Here is a 20,260-nt window from a genome sequence, read left to right on the forward strand (position 1 = left end):
ACACAAGGCGTTCCATAAGCCATACAGCTAAGATTGACTGTCTATCAACATAAAAGACGTGCGTTTACAGCCTTCGCGTCCTACGCACTCACTAGTTCAATGCTCTAGAACGGATGAAAGGAAAGGGTAACTGACAACACATGATCGTGTCTGACTTGAGAAGGAGTTGACTGTTACATTACTAAAGAGACTCGCACTTAGCGGGGATAAAATATCATTCCGGTATGGAACAGTACGACGATGAGATCAATGAGCTGCGGGAGCAGAACGCCGCCTATACACCTGGCTCAACGTTTCGTTCTTCGCGGCAGCGGCCTATGATACCACCCCATCACCTACTCGTGGCGGTCCTTGGTCCCACTGGAGTGGGCAAGTCGGCCCTTATTAACTCGATGTTTTATGTCATGGGACACGGTTGGGAGTGCCGAGCGCCAGAAGCCAACGCCACGCAGCCGTCAGCGACCAGGGAACCGACTCTCTACGAAGTGGCCAGTGGCATAAAATTCATAGACAACCGTGGGATGCGCGAGTTCGGTGGTGGATTTATGGTCGATCTCGCCAGAGAAGTTGGTGAGTCAGTGTTGTAAATGAATTCTGATGTATGTGACAATTTACTGGGACTAGCATGATTAGTAAACGAACATCGAATCAACAAATTAAATTAAATAGAAATAAATAGATAGATAGAATGATAATGAATAAATGAATAAATACATTAATTAATAAATTAATAAATAAATAGATGAATACTTTCAACAAAGAAGAGAACCCTCCTCCAGATTACAATGTAAACGAAAATTACAACAAGATAGCAATAAGCATTTTCAAGGGGCATATCTCATAGAATGCACTCCATACCATTACAGTTGGACAATCTTATTAGTGGAAATAGAATGTACGATACTATCTTGAGTATTTATTTTATTATTATAATAATAATTTTTATGTAACCGTATTTTCGGGAGGATATTTGACAGTAAAAAATCTTTTATATATGATAAAATATACATGTAAATGTATGTATATATTATACATTTGTATATGTATATATGGGCAAGTCCAAGATAATGTCCCCTCAGATGCTCAAAATTCATCTTGATTTAATCAAAAAGTTATTGATATCATGTTGTAGCCAAAGAGTTCAATTATATATTTCCAGCAAAGAAAATATCTAATTATGCAAATTTATGCAAGAAATATGGCCTTAATTTGCATAAATTAAAAACAAACCTTACGTATGGGACAAATTAAAAATATTCATCTAAAATCAGTTGAATTTGTCCTTGACCTAGTTCCTTTATGGACATGACCCCTGTATGAGCTAGTATAATTTCCAATAGGTTAGACAAGGTCAGCACATTAATTATGCAAATTATGCTCTTTCCCAGAACGAAGTGTCCCATACATAAGGATTTGAGTATGTTTTTTTAAGTTTTTTTCTGAAGATTTCTAACATTGACCAATCATACTTTCGGAAGTTCTAATTTATTCATTTTAACTCCAGATTAGCAAAACTAAATGTGGAAATTTAATTAGTCCTTCATCTTATAACTAATTAAAGTTTGCTTACGTATGGGACAAATGCCTTACGTATGGGACATTACATGCAAAGCAAATGGGAAAACCGCCTTTTGACATGGATGCTATATGTCCTTACATTTGTTTGGTTAATGGTTATCTTTGCACCTACTCTGAAGGATATGTCTATATATCTACCTCTCCTACTTAGTTGACCTCGGGGAGAGTGTAAGAACAGCATTATTGAGTCATTCTATGATTAAGAAAGAAAAATAAAGAATATTCATTTATACTTGTATTTTCTTATTTTCATTACAGGCTGTGCAGCTGGTCTTCAATTAACATTCCTCCTTTTAACATTTTGATATTGGACATTTTCTTAATTCAGTTATCATTTTCAACTTTACCTCTCTACAAAATGACTTTGTCCTAGAGAATGGGATTCTTTGAGTGTCATTTTAGGTGCAGTACACTGTTCAGCATGTACTACAGGCTGTACAGCCTAAAAAGGGAAATCAAAACAATTGTGCTTGTGGCGCTCATCAATGACGACATTACAGGTCTTACTGAAAAGAAAAATCACTTGAGGTGACAGCAGGTAACTTTGTCATTACTTGAGTTGATAGCAAAGGAAAAACCCTATGAGAATACTTTTTTATTTTGATATGATGATTGATATTTCAAGTGCACACCCTCAGAATATGTCATGACTTATCAAGGTCATGAACATGATTTCTGAAAATCCTGTAAAATGAAGACTATAGTTTACATTTGCCATGAACCACAATATCAATACTGGTTCTGTGGTTGGAGTGCTAATAACACAAATTACGCAAACAAATAGGGAATTCAATTTTCTTTTCTGTATTGTGTTTGAAGAGACAGATGTGCTCTGAGACACCTTCATCAACTCATACTTACTTTGTACCCCACATCTACACAATTATCAACAAGCATTGCAATCTCGTAGTGTATGATCAAATTAGGTTATTAGAATTTATCAAAATTGTAAGTTTCAGATCAGTGAGTTACTTAAGTGTTTCAAATCTAGAATTACATTTTCTCTTAAGATTTAAATGTACAAATGATAATCTTTCCTGTATCACTACACAAGCATGTATGTATGTACAAAGTATAAACACAAATTTTGTCGTCTTTGGTTTCATAGATCTGAAGCCAAGCAATTTGAAAAAAAAAAGCCAGCATTGGCACATACATTCTTCTATCTCTTTATACCTCTTATCTCTTCTACCATGGCTTTTAAAATCTGAAAGTTTCATTAAAATTTGATTGATTTTGCAGAAAATAAAATTCACATGGCAAAACATGATGATAACAGAGCATACACTTAATTCATTAATCTTGTTGTTGTTGTGTTTTGTGCTGCATTTCAAACAATTACAAAGCTCTATAAAAACTTACACAACTTGCAAGGTAAGCCTAGAACTACTAAAAGTACCCACTTCAAACTGTATTTGCAAATTACACTGTACATGACATTTGATTTTACAGTTGAAATTATCAAGACTACAAATTAGTCATGGTACATGTGCATGTATGCTACATCAAGGTCGCAAGCTAGAATTCGCACATTTTTTTTTTTTCATTTGATAAAAAATATTGACCAGAGTATTACAAATGGGCTAGATATAGAGTGTCAGTATACTGCATCTGTATGTGTAGACATCATGAGGACAGTGTTAATGCATGACGGAATCCAAACTAAGACATTTAATTGTAAATTGGTAATTACTTTTATTTGTCTTATTTTAGCTTTTGTTAGGTATCTGAACCGGGAAAGTACCCACTTAGAAGTCTGTTTAATTTGTTACATGTTGTAGTATGATATGTGGAACTGAATATGACACTATGGGGAAATTTAAAGTCATTCCCATGAATACACTTGTGCACTAAAGACAAATGTCCCATACGTAAGTTGAGCCATGTCCCATACGTAAGGTGTACTTTCGTTAATTAAACCAACTTCATGAAAATATGCGCCATTCTTTTGCAGTGAAACTTTGCTGAAAGATACTTCAGTATTGTACCTTTCTTCACTTCTAAACAGAACTTGATCAGTAAGGTACTTTCAGAGAATTTTCAATTCAAACTTTATTTTGAAAAATCCAGTTTTTCTCTGGTCCCATACGTAAGTTGCCATATTTTTCTTATTAAGATAATCAACCCAAGGTCAAATGACATCAAACCTAAACACAATATTCTTCTCAGGACTACCAGTCCTCCTGATGATAAACAGTAAAATCCAAGTGCTCCTTCATTACTTTTTAGAGGTTTGAAATCTCTGAATGTCCCATACGTAAGGTGCGCGATATCTTGGACTTGCCCATATATATATATACATATATATATATATATACATATATATCGGGCCTATATTACGTGACACACACACACACACACACACACACAAATATATATATATATATATATATATATATATTTGCTACCGGTATTTTTGTGAGCAAAAAACAAACAAACAAAAAAACAGATATGTTGTGAATCTTGTGCAATGTTGATTATGGCAGTAGGGAGTTACAGAACTTACATGAACTACGATCCGTGTGCTAGAGAATCATTTTAGTCTGTTAAATTGCTTAGATTATTGGCGTATGTGCACGTGTCTTACCAATAGCGGAGGCCAGAGTGTGCCGATGTTTTGTTGTTGTGTTGTTGTTGTTTTTTTTTTAATAAAGACACTTCTTCGAAACCACAGAAAGATAAGCCCGTTGTCATAGCCCAGTCATTTGCCAGTATGGGCACGTCTTCTTGCCATATCCCTTCTGACGTTGTCTGATCATTCCAAATAGGAAGTGTAACCATTAAGTGATCCTGGCCTTTTCCATGCATCATATTATCTTTCTCCATATTCTGGATGTATTCATTCATTTATGATAATGAATACCATTCTCATGATTTTTGTTATCATTAACTTTTGTAGTCTGATAATACCATCATCGATACTTTTGTTGTCGGTTTGTAATTTTCATTATGATTTTGATTAAGGTATCAAGTACATCAGCATCATCAGCATCATCATTCAATATTTTCATTATTCAGTAATACTATTGTTGTGATATGCGCCGCGCGGGTTCTTTTTCACTTTTCTTTTTCTCTTCTAATCTCAGTTTACCGAGTCCTCACGCATATCAAAAACAAAATGGGAGATTCAACTTAATGTGTATATGCCTTGTTGCTTTTATTGCAGCACAAGTTTTCAAAATACAGGTACATTCCACAACACTAACATTATGAACAAGATACATCCGGGCTGAGAGCTATCTATCCCATGTCTGTCCTCTCCGAACTCCAGGTTCAGACTCTCCTTTCCTCTAAGAAAGCTAGCCCACAACAACTCTAAACAAAAGATCCTACAGACAAAGTTCATTCCCCTAGAGTTAATCCCGCTATGTACAGACCCAATTACATTCAGGGTGGCCATTCAATTCCAAACAATGCAATCCCCAACCTGTGCACATAAAAACGTTCATGGCCCCAAGATACAAAAGAGTTGTAGATCCCTCTAAACACATCTATATACAAAAGCTACTTAATTCCTCTGGGAACACAACTTTATTGCCTACCCTGACAAATCCAAGAAACCGTACAAACCCATGAGTCAACTTCACTAACAATACAGGCACATAATTAAAAGCTACACTAACTTTGTAATTTCCTGCAGGAAGTTTACACACTCTAGTCTATTTGCAACCCGAACTCTGCTGCTATCATCAACAAAATTGTGATTTACTACAAATTCCCCCCAATTAATGTCATTACACCTACAATGTATATGCATTAATTCTCAACACATGTTACTGTAAATCACAACTTACTACAGTGTATCTAGATCCAGAATACAATAAGAAAGCAGATAAATACTCCAAGCAGCTATGTTCTGCCGCAATCTAACAAAACACTCCAATATTAATTTATCTACCACCTAGCACGTCTTCAATTTACAGTGTCACTCAACACCATCAATAACTGAAAACAGCACATGGATGCATATGATACAGTCTTAGTCCTCACATTGCTTAAAACTGAATCAAGAATTATACAACTGCATGCGGAAATATGACAAATCACTGGTGATCGCATACTCTACTAAAATATCACACACCAACAAATTACATCAGAAATAATCAATGTCTCTGAATAGCCGTCATCAAATAATTGTAAAATTTTTGTCAGCATGCATTCCAGCTCCTGTAATTGGAGTACATAACTTCATCACAGCATGCTATATAAATGCCATCCCTGTCAACCATTTGCTCATTTACAAAATTTTACACAAAAGTAATCATTCAAATACACAATGATCCTTTAAACACCAAATACATGCATACTAATCTTGTCAGAACGGTCTGTATACTGTATTAACAAAGGATCGATTCATTGATCTTACCCAGTACCATAATTTCCAATTAACTAATCCTTTAAACATCTCGATTTTTATCCATATCAGTTTTCATCATGAAAATAATAATTCCAGCAAACCACTGAATTGCTCTAAACACATTCATGTGAACAAACTGATTTAAAAAATCTACTTTTTCAAACAACTGAAACTTTCTTCTTTTTTTTTAACCCTGTGTACATCCCTTGTCACCACTTACACACTCATTTGTGAAATAATCTAAACAAAATATACTTCACTATCAAGGGATTGCCTTAGTTTCGTGTATAACATTCAAATGATAAAGCCCTGTAATGCATTCACCAAACAATCCACATGTATTTAGAAGAATGGATTTCTATTAACAGAATTATCATCCACACTAACAGCAAAATAGCCTTAATTAACAGGGCTATATTCAGAACAAAATAATCTACAACATAGAGTATACTCACTTGCAGTGTAGACTGTAACACCATGAGAAATATCCATCATTCTCAAAACACACACTTCATCATTAAAACATGTTTGAAATAGCATTATCATTTCACTTAACTGATGAAGTTGCATAACTACACAAACCTTATTTTTCTTATCTCAGCGTCAAAGTTTTGTGCTCTCAACACAAATTTACATTAAGAGTCAAATCTTGTTTGACTGCAACAAAAAATATCCAGATGAACCTATCAAATTCTCAATCGACAACCAAAGTGATTTACCATTGATGATAATGGAAAATAACTCTATCCTACAGCCAGAAGACATTTAACACCATCTGGTCTCCAATTCGACTCCCAGGGACCCCAAGCTTTTCTCTGAACATTTACATGATGCCATACATTATTCTGAGGTGTACGTACCTCAGTCATCACAAAGATACTGACGTCCATATCAACATCAGTAATCTTCCCCCCTTTTGAAGCCAACCGCAACTTGTGTGCTACCGGAGTGTTTGGTGACTGCCTATTTACATGCTCTTGGACATCATGATATGACAAAGTGGGATCCGTCATGGTATCCCCGTCCAAGGATTCTACCATTAGATGCACCCCAGCATCCAATTCCTCCTTGGCATCAAACCATTTGTCACCCTTATCATGCCCCTGTCCCCCTGCATCAAATTTTGCACCACCCCCACTTGCACTAACACAACCTTCCCTTTGCGACTGTTCTCTCAAAAGAGCAGATGCTTCTTCATTCACCTCCATGGTAGCTGTACCCGAGAGATCTTGCTGCTGAATGACTGGCTCAGTGAACACATCATGTGTTCCAGCATCTACATTCACATCATTCAGCCCATCTCTCCTCGGCATACGACCACCATAGAGTATGAACAATGCTTCCCTCCGAAGCACTTCAAACTTGCCGCCCCGATTTTGGAAATACAGGCGCCTCAACATGACCCGTTCCCTCACATCCCGTGTCCCATTGATAAACTGACTTGACAGAGCTTCATCTCTCAGCTGCCCCAATGCTGCAGCTTCTGTCTCATCGTCTGCAGCATCCACTATTTTTGCATAGAGACGCATGAGAGCTCTGCTGAAGTCTGCCAAGTCCTCATTATCATGCTGGACACGATTGTGGAACAAGCATTGCAAATAGTGAGAATTCTCCCTACTAAAACATGAACGGAGAGCCTTAACTACCGCTTTAAAACTCCTCTGTTCCTCCTTCGACAAGCAATATATTACAGTTAAACTCGCATAAGTCGATCTTCTCGGGACTGAGCAAAACACATCGACTTAGGCGAGTTTCGACTTGTACGTAAGTCGAAAAAAATCGACTTAAAGTTACACCACACGTACATATGTATAATGTACATGTATGTTGTCTACTCTGGAGCCGAGAACTGGAGCGGTGTGCACGATATTTGCCCTTCAGCAAGACACTTTATCCACATTGATGCAGGCCAGGGCTCCACACTAACTTTTATTTTGGTGGCCCCAAAATGATTGATTTTTATTTTTTGGTGGCCCGAACAAAAAAAAAAACAAACAAAAAAACAAGCAAAACTAAATTGGTCCTACGTTCGGTCCGAAAGTTACCGTTATTTATTTCTGATTGTAAAAGCAATCATCCACCATTTACAAGTATTTTAACACGTTCCGGAGCCGAATGTTGCCGTTAATCATTTTCAAATGTAAAAACAAGCAACCGACATTCATTCTAGGATCTTACGGAGCTGAATATCATCCTTATTCATTTCCGAACGTGAAAGCACACATCCGCTTTTTATTTCATCATCTAAATGAGCCGATTGATACCGTTAATCATTTCCAAATGTAAAAGAAACAATCTGTTACTTATTTTAGCATCGTACGGAGCAGAATATTACCGTTATTCGATCTCCAAATTCAAAAGCAAACACCCGACATTTATTTTATGATCGTAAGGAGCCGAATGTTACTGCTGTCCACTTCCGAAAGTGAAATGAATCATCTGACATTTATTTTGGCATCTTCAGGAGTCGAATGTTACATGCTATTTACTTTCGAACGTAAAAGCGAACTTTCGGCAATTATTTCATCATCGCACTGAGTTGAATAGTATAGTTATTCATTTCCGAACGCCAAAGCAAACATTCAAAATTTATTTTAGCATCTTCCGGAGCTGAATGTTACTGCTATTTACTTTCGAACATAAAAGCAAACATAAGACATTCATTTTATCATCGGACGGAGTTGAATACTATTGTTATTCATTTCCGAACGTTAAAGCAAATATCAAACATTAACTTTACCATCAAACGCAGCTAAATGTTACTGTTATTCATTTCGAAATTTAAAAGCAAACATCCGACAGTTATTTAGCATCGTATGGAGAAGAATATTACTGCTATCCACTTACGAACGTAAAAACAATCATCTGACATTTATTTTAGCATCTTCTGGAGCCGAATGTTATTGCTATTTACTTTCGAAAGTAAAAGCAAACACCCGACATTTATCTAATTGTCGTACGAAGTTGATTATTATTGTTATTCATTTCCGAACGTCAAAGGGATAATTCGACATTTACTTTAGCATCTTCCGGAGCTGAATGTTAATGTTATTTACTTTCGAACGTAAAAGTAAACATCCGACATTTATTTCATCATCGTACAAAGTTGATTATTATTGTTATTCATTTCCGAACGTCAAAGGGATAATTCGACATTTACTTTAGCATCTTCCGGAGCTGAATGTAATTGTTATTTACTTTCGAACGTAAAAGTAAACATCCGGCATTTATTTTATCATCGTATGGAGTTGAATATCATTATTTTTCATATCCGAACGTCAAAGCAAACATTCGACATTTATTTCAGCATCTTCCGGATACTTTTTTTTATCCTTATTCATTTCCGAACGCAAAATCAAATCTCTGACATTCCAAAAGTATAAGCAAACATCCGACATTTATTTTAGTATTATACGGAATCGAATATTACCGTTATTCATTTCCAAAATTAAAAGAGCAAACATCTGACATTTATTCAGCATCTTATGGAACCGATTGTTACCGCTTCATTTCCAAAACTGAAGGCAAACATTCGGCTTTTTTGGTGGCCCGGCGTGCGTTTTTGGTGACCCCGGTCGCAAATTAACCATTCGCGAAAAGACTCCGCTAAATATAAGGCATAGATCGCTACACTCGGCAGGGGCTACGTCGTCCTTTCACCAGGTCTCGTTACAAAACCAAAATCTCGCGCGAGTTCTTGCCTTACCTATCGTTAATGTTAACGAAACATCGTTAATTTGCGCTAGGGATCGTTACTCATCGTTGCTACCGAAACGTTAATTTTCCCGATCGTTAGTTTGCGTTACTAACGATTCAGGTGAAACCGCTTGCGTTAATGAAACGTTAATGTTTATTTACGCAGTTTCTGTTGGTATATACTGTATGTAAACAAAAACTGGCGTCTCGTGATTTTGACAGTGATTTTTTACACAATAAAATCTTATTCGACTTAGGCACAGTGAATTCAATGGTTTTTCCGTGAAAGTGTTCTTGGAATTTCATCGACTTAAGCGAGTATTCGACTTAAAAAATTCGACTTATGTGTGAATTAATACACGTAAGTCAACGGGGAAAAATCGGGACTTTTTAAAATTATCGACTTGCGCGATTATTCGACATATGCGATGTCGACTTAGGCGAGTTTAACTGTATCTCCTCTCTTGCTGGCCCTGTGAGGTTGCTCACCAAAACCCAAGCCTTCTCCTCATCACTGAAATGGAAAGGTTCAATAACGAAATTGAATCCTTCCAACCAGTTAGAAAAAGGTGTTTCAGTGCCATCTTCACAACACCCACCAAACTTTTCAAATTGTGAATGGCCTAGAGCGAGATTACAAAACTCAAATGTTGCTTGTTGAAATGTAGTCAGAGAGCAATTATCAATTTGCAAACCCTCCATTATTGTGGCTCACACAATAATGAACACAATCATATCAATGAAGCAATTTTACTAGCCTCATTCTTGGTTGCTGTGTAAACAATGCTATTACACAGAAACTGCTCACACATGACTACTTGTATGCCTAATACCAGTAAAACTGACTTAGACATCTCACTTTCAAATACAAAACACAATGATATAAATCAAAATCTGCATGAAGTCCACTCAGTCCTTCAGACAGATAAAACTTCAGCAGTTATCAAATATGTGTTCACTGCATGACAGAAAACAAGATGGCGCCTCGTCATTGGTAGACACGCGAATCGTCCTCTCCACTTTTAGATTCCATTTCCTGGATTTAGCCTAATTTCTCGGAATACTTACCTGAATTTATTATCATATCATCATTTGCTAATTCCACCATGAGCAAGGACGGACGCAAAAGGTATCCAAAACGTGGGAAACTGCTGGATTTGGAAGATGGCGGCACCTGTAGCGACGACAGTTCGTCTGGGACAGGATTTGGCGCCACTGCTGTCGGGGAAGCTGCCCGTTCTGACGTTGATGAGATCCCCGATACGCCTGAACAGCAGAAAGCACCTGAACTCTCTACACAGTCTATTAACGACTACTTTAAAGCTGCAACCGCCGATTTCGAACGAATGATCAAGAGAGCGGTCGACTCACTCATTGATCGCATACAGAATGTGGAAAAGGCTGTGGAATATCAGAGTGCTAGAGCCGACGAACTGGAAAAGAGAAACAAACACCTGGAGGAAAGGGTAGCAGCAATGGAAAAGGAAGTTTCATCCATGAAGGATCAGCTCAGCCGCCATGCAGTTGAAGTAAACAAGGCCGAACGCTTCTCTAGGAGGAACAACTTCCGCATCGTCGGCGTCCCTGAAGCCAAGGATAACGCCCGGGAGGATTGCCCTAAGATTGTGGAGAAAATCATGAAGGAGAAGTTTGGCATGGATACGAAAGTTGAGCGAGCTCATCGCGACGGCAGGAAAGCTAATGATCGACCAAGGCACATCCTGGTGAAAATGTTGTCGTATCGTGAGAAAGTTGAGATCATGAAAAATGCACGGAAAAATCTCGCAAGGGAGTCGTTTTACGTCATCGACGATCTCACGAAGCCTGACCTGGAGGAGAAGAAAAAGTGGGGGAGAGAAGTGAAGGAGTTGTACGCGAAAGGGACCAAATTACGTTTCTTTGCAGGGAAATGGCGCACCTACAACGGTATCCCCTATGACTTTTGACTCATTAGTGCAATGTAGCTTTAAGCCACCTCAATTTCCCAATGCTTTTGTTATGCATTATTGAGTAGAACGTAAATTCCTTCATAACATCTGTATGCTTGTCTGCCCTCCTTTGCCTGTGTCTTGCATTCACACTGTTGCTCATCTCAGCCCCTTTGCATTCTTTGTACGCTTTACTCTGAATTGCTTCTATTCTGCATAACCCAACATGGAGTAGCCACACAGTCCTTGTACTTGTCTTTACGCTGTTTCTGTACGAAGTGGAGAGGAACAATTCATTCTATCATACTTTATAACTACATGTTGACGATATATTCTGTTTCTATTTGTATTGTAAGTCTACTTCATGTGCCTTGTGATGCATCCTTCTCCGATCCCTCTTACTTCCTCCTCGTTCGATTCTCTGTAGCAAAGCCATGCTTTCGTTACATCTGTACTTCGATAACTGATAAGTCATTGATATCCCATGTTCACTATGTTTAATGATAACACAAATGATCAACAATTTGATATAGATGGCAACTGCAAATATTTTCTACCACACGAATTTTATCATCAAATGTCAGATTATAGTGTATCTTCCGATTTAAGCTTATTACATGTTAATACTCGTAGCATAGTAAAAAACTTTGATGATTTTTCTCATTTTCTGTCCTCCATACAGTTAAATTTTTCTATCATTGGGGTAACAGAAACGTGGTTGAATGATACATCTCCTGATCTTGTAAACCTTGATGGTTATAAATTTATTCGTGCTGACAGGAAATGTGGTAGAGGTGGAGGTGTTGGTTTTTATGTTACCCATTCATTGGTCCCCAAAATTAGAAATGATTTGACATTTTCTTTATCCAGTGCTGAAATACTCTCTATTCAAGTTGATGTAACACCTGGTAACTCTTTTATCATATGTGTAATTTACAGACCCCCAAATACAAACCTGGAATTATTTTTTGAGGACTTAGAAACCCTGCTTAGGAAAATTAACTCTTCCAATAAGATGTGCTGTTTAATGGGTGATTTCAATATTGATCTTGCAACTGAAAATGACTCAACTTCAACCTTTCTTAATATTTTATTATCACATTCATTTTATAATACAATTGATAAACCGACAAGAATTACATCTCAGTCAGCTTCTCTGATAGACAACATTTTTATTAATATGCAACGAGATACATTGAAGTCAAGTATATTTTATGCTGATATATCTGATCATCTTCCAATCTTTTTGATCTTTACCAATTTGATTTCAAAAAGATTTTCTCAGTCTGCCAAATATGTTAAACGTAAAATAACTTGTGATTCAATTAATAGATTGAAAAATGATTTGGCAGTAGAAACTTGGAGAGACGTTTTTGTATGCGAGGAAGTTAATTCTGCCTATGATTGTTTTCTGAATAAATTTGTATATTATTTTGATAAGAATATGCCTTTAAAAGAAATGAATGTTAAACAGAAGAAAAAACACCCGTGGATCACGAATGGTATTCTGAGGTCAATTAAGAGACGGAATATGTTATATAAATTGCATATAGATAATAGATTTGATTTAGAATGTTTTGATAGATATAAGAAATATAGAAATAAATTGACAGAAATAATAAGGGCATCTCGCAAATCATATTTTCATAATAGACTTGTAAAAGTTAGAAATAATTGTAATTCTACTTGGAAAGTAATCAAAGAAATTTTGAATAAAGGTCGTGTTAATAAGATTGATACGTTATTTTTTGAAGAAGTGTCATATGACACACCATTAACAATTGCAAATAAATTTAATGAGTATTTTACCGGAATTGGTCAAAATCAAGCTAAGAAAATTGATAGGAATGGAATTGATTTTCGAGATTTTTTGAATAGAAGTTTTTACAAAACGTTATTTTTTTATCCTGTAAGTGATAGTGAGATATTAGAAATCACTAAATCATTGAAAAATAGTTATGCAACTGGTCATGATGAAATCAGCTCATATTTATTGAAGAAAATAATACGATATGTTTTGACGCCACTGGTATATATTTTCAACCTTTCATTATCTACAGGTGTATATCCACAGTCATTTAAAGTAGCTAAGGTGGTACCAATCCATAAAAAGGATGATCCTTCAAATATATCGAATTACCGCCCCATTTCTATTCTGCCTGCCTTTTCAAAGATTCTTGAAAAAATTGTGTATAACAGAGTAGATAATTTTATCACACGCAATAATTTGCTTAATCCTGATCAGTATGGTTTCCGTAAAGCCCATTCCACTGATGCTGCACTCTTGAAACTATACGACAGAGTATCGAGCGCCTTGGCGGACCATAAGCACGTGATAGGCGTGTTTATGGACCTCAGCAAGGCGTTCGATACTCTAGATCATGGTATCTTACTTTCCAAATTGCAGTATTATGGTGTACGGGGCGTCGCCCTTGATTGGTTTCTTAGTTACTTATCAAATAGATATCAATATACTGTTCATGATTCTCATTCATCTACTTTGCTTCCGTTAACATGTGGTGTCCCCCAAGGATCCATTTTAGGCCCGCTTTTATTCCTGATATATGTAAATGATTTGGTTAATGTGTCAGATTCATTGCAATATATTCTCTTTGCCGATGATACCAACGTATTCTTTTCCCATGCTGATTACAATAGTCTTATTTCGAAACTGAATACTGAACTACCGAAATTGTCACGTTGGTTCCGGAGCAACGTGTTATCTCTCAACTTGTCGAAAACGAGTTTTATTCATTTTAAAGGTTATAGAAGAACAAATCATGATCCAGAAAATAATGTGTTACTCATAGATGATATTGCAATTGAACAAAAATCATGTATAAAATTTTTGGGTGTTGTTATTATTGAATATTTAAATTGGTCTGATCATGTCAGACATATATCAAATCCTATTGCACGCAATATTGGTGTTCTACGTAAATTACGGTATTTTCTTCCGGTAGAAACTCTTTTTGTATTGTATAACTCACTCGTTTTGCCATATATAGATTATTGCAACATTGTCTGGGCAACTTCATACAGTAGTACAAATTCAATATTTTTGCTCCAAAAGAAAGCCATGCGTATTTGTGCTGGGACTGATTATAGAGCTCACACAAACCCAATATTTCAAAAGCATAAAATTCTGAAAATTGATGACATTAATTTTTTACAGACTGCTACCTTCATGTTTCGCTACAACATTCAGTGTTTACCTTCTTATTTCATGAATATTTTCCAACTCAATAAACAAATCCACTCCTACCCTACAAGAAATGACTCCAATATTCATCTTATAAATCCCAGAACTTGTTTAGCTAAAAAGTCAATCCGACACACTGGCCCAGACGTATGGAATTCTTTACCATCTCAGTCCCGTGCAATTCGCACGATTGGTTCCTTTAAAAGATGTGTTAAACATATGCTTGTTGCTAAATATCAGTGACTTAATTAACATATCCAGAACATGAATTTCTTTTGTTACTTGAAGCATCTTCATTCTATGTTGTACTCTGCCTTCTGTTGCAGGCATGTCATGGAATGTTTCTCTATTTTTATATACAGATGTAACTGGTCCGTACGTTGCTACACCCAGCCGTTACCTGGCAACAGGGTGTATGCACCTGCAATAGTGTTGTATTTGCACAGTGTGTTATTGTACAGTGAACGAGGAGTCTTTCTATTTCTCTCTCTCTCTCTCCTGTTCTTTCTCACCATCTTTCATTATCGCTGTCCCCTTCTTCTTTGTTTTTCTTTCTTAGCATCACCTGCGTACATGTCCGTGTATGTTTTGTTGTGTAACTGTTTTTGTTGTGTAAAACTAGTTTGTCTTGTTGTAGTTAAGTAAACCGACAGCTGGTTGAAACTGTTTATTCATTTATCTGTGTATGAGGCCCCAATATCAAGCTCGGCTTACTGGGGATCCTCCTGTATGGTACCTTGACTTTTTGTTTATTATCATTATGTCTTCGCTCTTTGTCACTAAGATCTGATTACCTGTCATGTGCAAAATCAGCCATGAATTATTATGAATCATATGTTTATTTCTGAAAGTGATCAGAGTTGATTATATTGTGCCATACAGAAACAATAAAATGAGAATGAAAAAAAATGAATGAAAATGAAATGTCAGCTCCCATCGTCATGGGCTGATCGATGTCCAGCTGCCCCCGACGTATATGCCAGCACTCCGACGTCTACAGCAAACTCTTCACGCGCCATCAGATCCGGTCTCCAGTCTGCTACAAGCCTGTCCATCTTGAAGTTGCCCAGCACTCCTGCATACTCCGGTCCCTCAGTAAGGCACTCGTCAAAACAGCAAGTTTGCAACTCCAACTCGGGCCAACTTGCCTTATCAGAGCGTCAAACACCAGGTTCCCCCATGTGATCTATCCACACTTGAAACCTCTCTGGAGACTGCCACATGAATGACCACAACTTGATAATGCAGATGCATTATTCACTGGCACAGTCAACTAAATCCTCATGCTGGTACTCCTTGTGTTACTACAGCAAATCACAGTCAGCCATCAGTGGAATATATTGTGTCCATGCCTCCAAACTTTGCTGCAACAATCCTCCATATAACACTTCGTTGAAGTAATTGCCATCCCACTCCTGACACCAAAAACTGTTGTGATATGCGCCGCGCGGGTTCTTTTTCACTTTTCTTTTTCTCTTCTAATCTCAGTTTACCGAGTCCTCACGCATATCAAAAACAAAATGGGAGATTCAACTTAATGTGTATATGCCTTGTTGCTTTTATTGCAGCACAAGTTTTCAAAATACAGGTACATTCCACAACACTAACATTATGAACAAGATACATCCGGGCTGAGAGCTATCTATCCCATGTCTGTCCTCTCCGAACTCCAGGTTCAGACTCTCCTTTCCTCTAAGAAAGCTAGCCCACAACAACTCTAAACAAAAGATCCTACAGACAAAGTTCATTCCCCTAGAGTTAATCCCGCTATGTACAGACCCAATTACATTCAGGGTGGCCATTCAATTCCAAACAATGCAATCCCCAACCTGTGCACATAAAAACGTTCATGGCCCCAAGATACAAAAGAGTTGTAGATCCCGCTAAACACATCTATATACAAAAGCTACTTAATTCCTCTGGGAACACAACTTTATTGCCTACCCTGACAAATCCAAGAAACCGTACAAACCCATGAGTCAACTTCACTAACAATACAGGCACATAATTAAAAGCTACACTAACTTTGTAATTTCCTGCAGGAAGTTTACACACTCTAGTCTATTTGCAACCCGAACTCTGCTGCTATCATCAACAAAATTGTGATTTACTACACTATATACATGTATTAATGACGAGCACTGATTGGGACAAGACTGATGAATGAATGACGAAGGGCATAAAATGAATACAACTGTATTATTATTTTTACATCGTTTTTCGTTCCATTGCCCCATCCCTCCTTGTCCCAGGTGATGTGTTCACTGGCCAGTGGGAATGGAATCAACAGTTCATTGTTGATCTTGTTGCTGGCATTGAGCGAGCTTGGACAGGGCAAGGAACCTGCGATCTTCACTGCGCTGTGCTGGTCCTGAGGTACGAATGCATGATGGGTTGTGTGAAACGTTAGGGTGGGATGGTTCCATGGAACCCGCAGGTGTTTGTATGTTGCTTTCTCAAACCAACAAGTCAGCTATTAAACACATTGTATTCCTAGACATATTAGTACATGTAGTTCCGTTTAATAGAATCGAGAGAAAACGCCCAAATAATGGTGTGCAAACTTTTGCAATTGAGTTTATCTATTCTGTGTCGATTTATTTTTCACAAAATTGTGCAGAACAAAGATATCTTCGATGCGGTACCATTATAGCCGACGATCGATTGGCACCACTGGATTAAAACTTAAATGAATGATAAAAAGATAATTAATTATATTCCAGTGAGACTTATTTGACTAAAATCACAGTGGTAATGAGTAAGTACGCTGTATAATCGTTAGCCCTTAGCCACGCATAATCCCTTCGTTTACTTGCACACATTCTGCAATGCCTCAGTGTTTTAATCTTTCTTATTTACTAGACCTGTGCGTACATTGTATTGCAATATAATAAGAATACTGATAGAGTCATTAATAATATCTGCGTAATATTATACTGTATTTTAAGAATATCAATTTTACTTATCCCCATTATGGCTCTTGTAATCAGCATTTTGAAAGTATGGAAAATCTATCAAGTTTTGCTATAGAATTATCAATTCTGCAACGTCTGAATTGCTTCATTGACTACGCTAAAAACCGGGGCTAAAACACAACTCAACATGCTGCGCATACTGTTTCCTTATCTTCCACCTCCCCCCCCCCCAAAAAAAAGAAAACGTATCTCGCAGACACTCTTGATCCTTTGTTTTTATTATTATTATTTTTCAGTGCCGTGAACTTTAACATCACCGTCCAGGACATGAAAATTCTCATCGATAAGCTCAGGAAGCTGACAGGTTTGGCGCTTTTGATTCTATTTTAATAAAACCGTGCTGTCGTGTTTGTGACAAAACTGATGTATACGCTACGTTACGAGACGTGTTGGTTGAGATAATATCTTTTACAAGTTAATGTAACATTATTTTGTTGCAATTTTCTCTAGTGAAGTACATGTATGTTTGATTTGAGTCATCTGAGATACACACACTCACTCACTCACACACACACACACACACACACACACACACGATGACGTGATGTAAAGCGTTGTGTAAAGAAAGAATTTCCTGTAACTTTTTATTGTATTGTACATTGTATTGTATTATCGTATGTGTGTATTATACAAGATAATATTGTGTGTGTGTGCAGAAGCTGTATAAGTGTTCTTTCCTTTCGCCATTCATTTCTCGCTTTTGCCTCGTGGTGATTTTCATTTCGAAGCATTTACCGTTTACCATTAGCATTTACCATTTAATGATATGGTGTTATGTAGTGTGCCTCTTTGTTTCACTTGTGCTTTTTCCCTCCATCTTCGACCTGATGTCATTTCTTCCCATCCTGGCGATCGAAATAGGCGAACCACCTATTGTGGTCATAACGCATCGTGATCACCCGGACGTTCGCCACCACGTCATCAGAGACTTTAAGGCCGGACTGCAAGAGAACAGGATCGACTACGTGTTCGAGCTCGAGAACTACACCGCTTCCGACCACATGTTCGACCCTGAGAAGCACCTGGCCGTGCTGCGGCTGCTGCGGCAGTGCACTGTGGTAGGAGACCGTGTCATCAAGAACTTAGAAGAGGGGCCGAAAAAACGGTGCAACATACTGTGACGAAAAGAGCGCCCTCTATGGGGAGAATGCACAATGAACATGCAGCCACGGACTCTCACGGACTGCTGATTAGATTACTGTTTTGTGAACCGAGATTGCATAAAATCTATTTAATGTTAAATGACTTGCGCGTCGACATGACGTTCACCTTGTCCACACTAGAATACTTTTAGTCGATGTATCAGTATCAGTGTTTTTTTTTTCCATGAATGGACACAAATACAACCGTAGTAGGTTTGCTGTAGCAAGAAACTCTTTGCTCTTAGAAATGCTGATGATAGAATAAAATCTAGTTGTCTATCATTATGTAAACTTACATTTTTAACTGTGATTTATTTCATTACCATAACTGTTAAGTATATGAAATTTCCAATAATTCCCAATAATCTTTTAGTAACTGCATAGCCTTCCTTCTTGATGTATGATTATTGTTTCACTGATGTGCGGTGAGACAGATTTTAATAAGAGGTCTCAGTTTTGTAAGTCCAGTAGAAATATGCTAGGAGGAAATGGTTCATAATGACTTTTCCGTGCATTGGTCATTAATTCTGACGCAGAATTATCACATATCACGTGAGTTAATTGCCAAGATGGAGGACGAAGTTATGTGCTAGACGTGTGTGAGGTGATAAAACTACATGTATTGGTAAACATTAGGAGAACGAAAAACAATGAATTTGCTTTGTACTTGACTCAACGAGCATGTCTTTTACGTGTGGGCCTTTCTTTTTCGATAGCATTTTTTTTTTCAAACAATTAAACAGAGATTACACATGTGCCGATAGTTTTCTTTCCGACTTTTAAATGTATGTTGAAATATTTTTTATTACATCGATTTCTTGTTATTTTTGTACATAGTTGTTTGAAAAAAAAGTGATATTTGAAATAAATTTTGAATCGAACTGATTGCAGATTGTTGTGCATCGTACTGGTACGTATTGTACCTATACATTTGCCCGTATGTAAGCTATTTGATGTTGCTCTGTTGATGTTTTTTAAGACATCTGATCTGAATTTACCACGGCCACAAATTTACGTGCATGTATACAGTACTTAATTCATGTAAAATGAACATACACGGGTATTATCGCAGCATTGCTATAAATCGTGTAAAGAGCTCTATTTGTCATCTTTCTCTTTTCTTTTTTTTTTTCAGCGAGACGCAACTGGTGATAACAGATGTTCGAAGTCACTAACACCCCCCCCCCCCCATAGGAAATGGACAATGATTATTCAAAGCAACAAAACCGATAGAACGTGATAAACGTACAATACACTGAAAGGACCAAGTAATTACGTCACACATGTATTGTTGGCCCCGGATGACATTAAGTGGCAAATATGAAAGTACTTCGTGCCGATGTGAGAATAATGACGAAATATTGGGAGTTGTAGAAATTGGC

The 20,260-nt window shown here is 37.2% G+C and overlaps 1 protein-coding gene across 1 annotated transcript; it reads left to right on the forward strand.

Moving 5' to 3' along the window:
* The first annotated feature begins 215 nt into the window (after positions 1 to 215).
* On the forward strand, positions 216 to 19,000 carry LOC140232381 (uncharacterized). Its single transcript, XM_072312508.1, has 4 exons — positions 216 to 570; positions 17,014 to 17,137; positions 17,973 to 18,040; positions 18,598 to 19,000. Exons 1-4 carry the CDS (start codon positions 225 to 227, stop codon positions 18,855 to 18,857), a joined length of 798 nt encoding a protein of 265 aa, XP_072168609.1. The 5' UTR covers positions 216 to 224; the 3' UTR covers positions 18,858 to 19,000.
* Positions 19,001 to 20,260: the final 1,260 nt, after the last annotated feature.

Source organism: Diadema setosum, chromosome 8 (genome assembly GCF_964275005.1).
Source record: "Diadema setosum chromosome 8, eeDiaSeto1, whole genome shotgun sequence".
In the NCBI taxonomy this organism is placed as follows: Eukaryota; Metazoa; Echinodermata; class Echinoidea; order Diadematoida; family Diadematidae; genus Diadema; species Diadema setosum.

Coding starts and splice junctions, on each gene's coding strand:
- LOC140232381 (XM_072312508.1), top strand. CDS start 225: ATGGAACAGTACGACGATGAGATCAATGAGCTGCGGGAGCAGAACGCC. Junction 571..17,013: donor CGATCTCGCCAGAGAAGTTG/GTGAGTCAGTGT, acceptor TCCTTGTCCCAG/GTGATGTGTTCACTGGCCAG. Junction 18,041..18,597: donor TAAGCTCAGGAAGCTGACAG/GTTTGGCGCTTT, acceptor CGATCGAAATAG/GCGAACCACCTATTGTGGTC.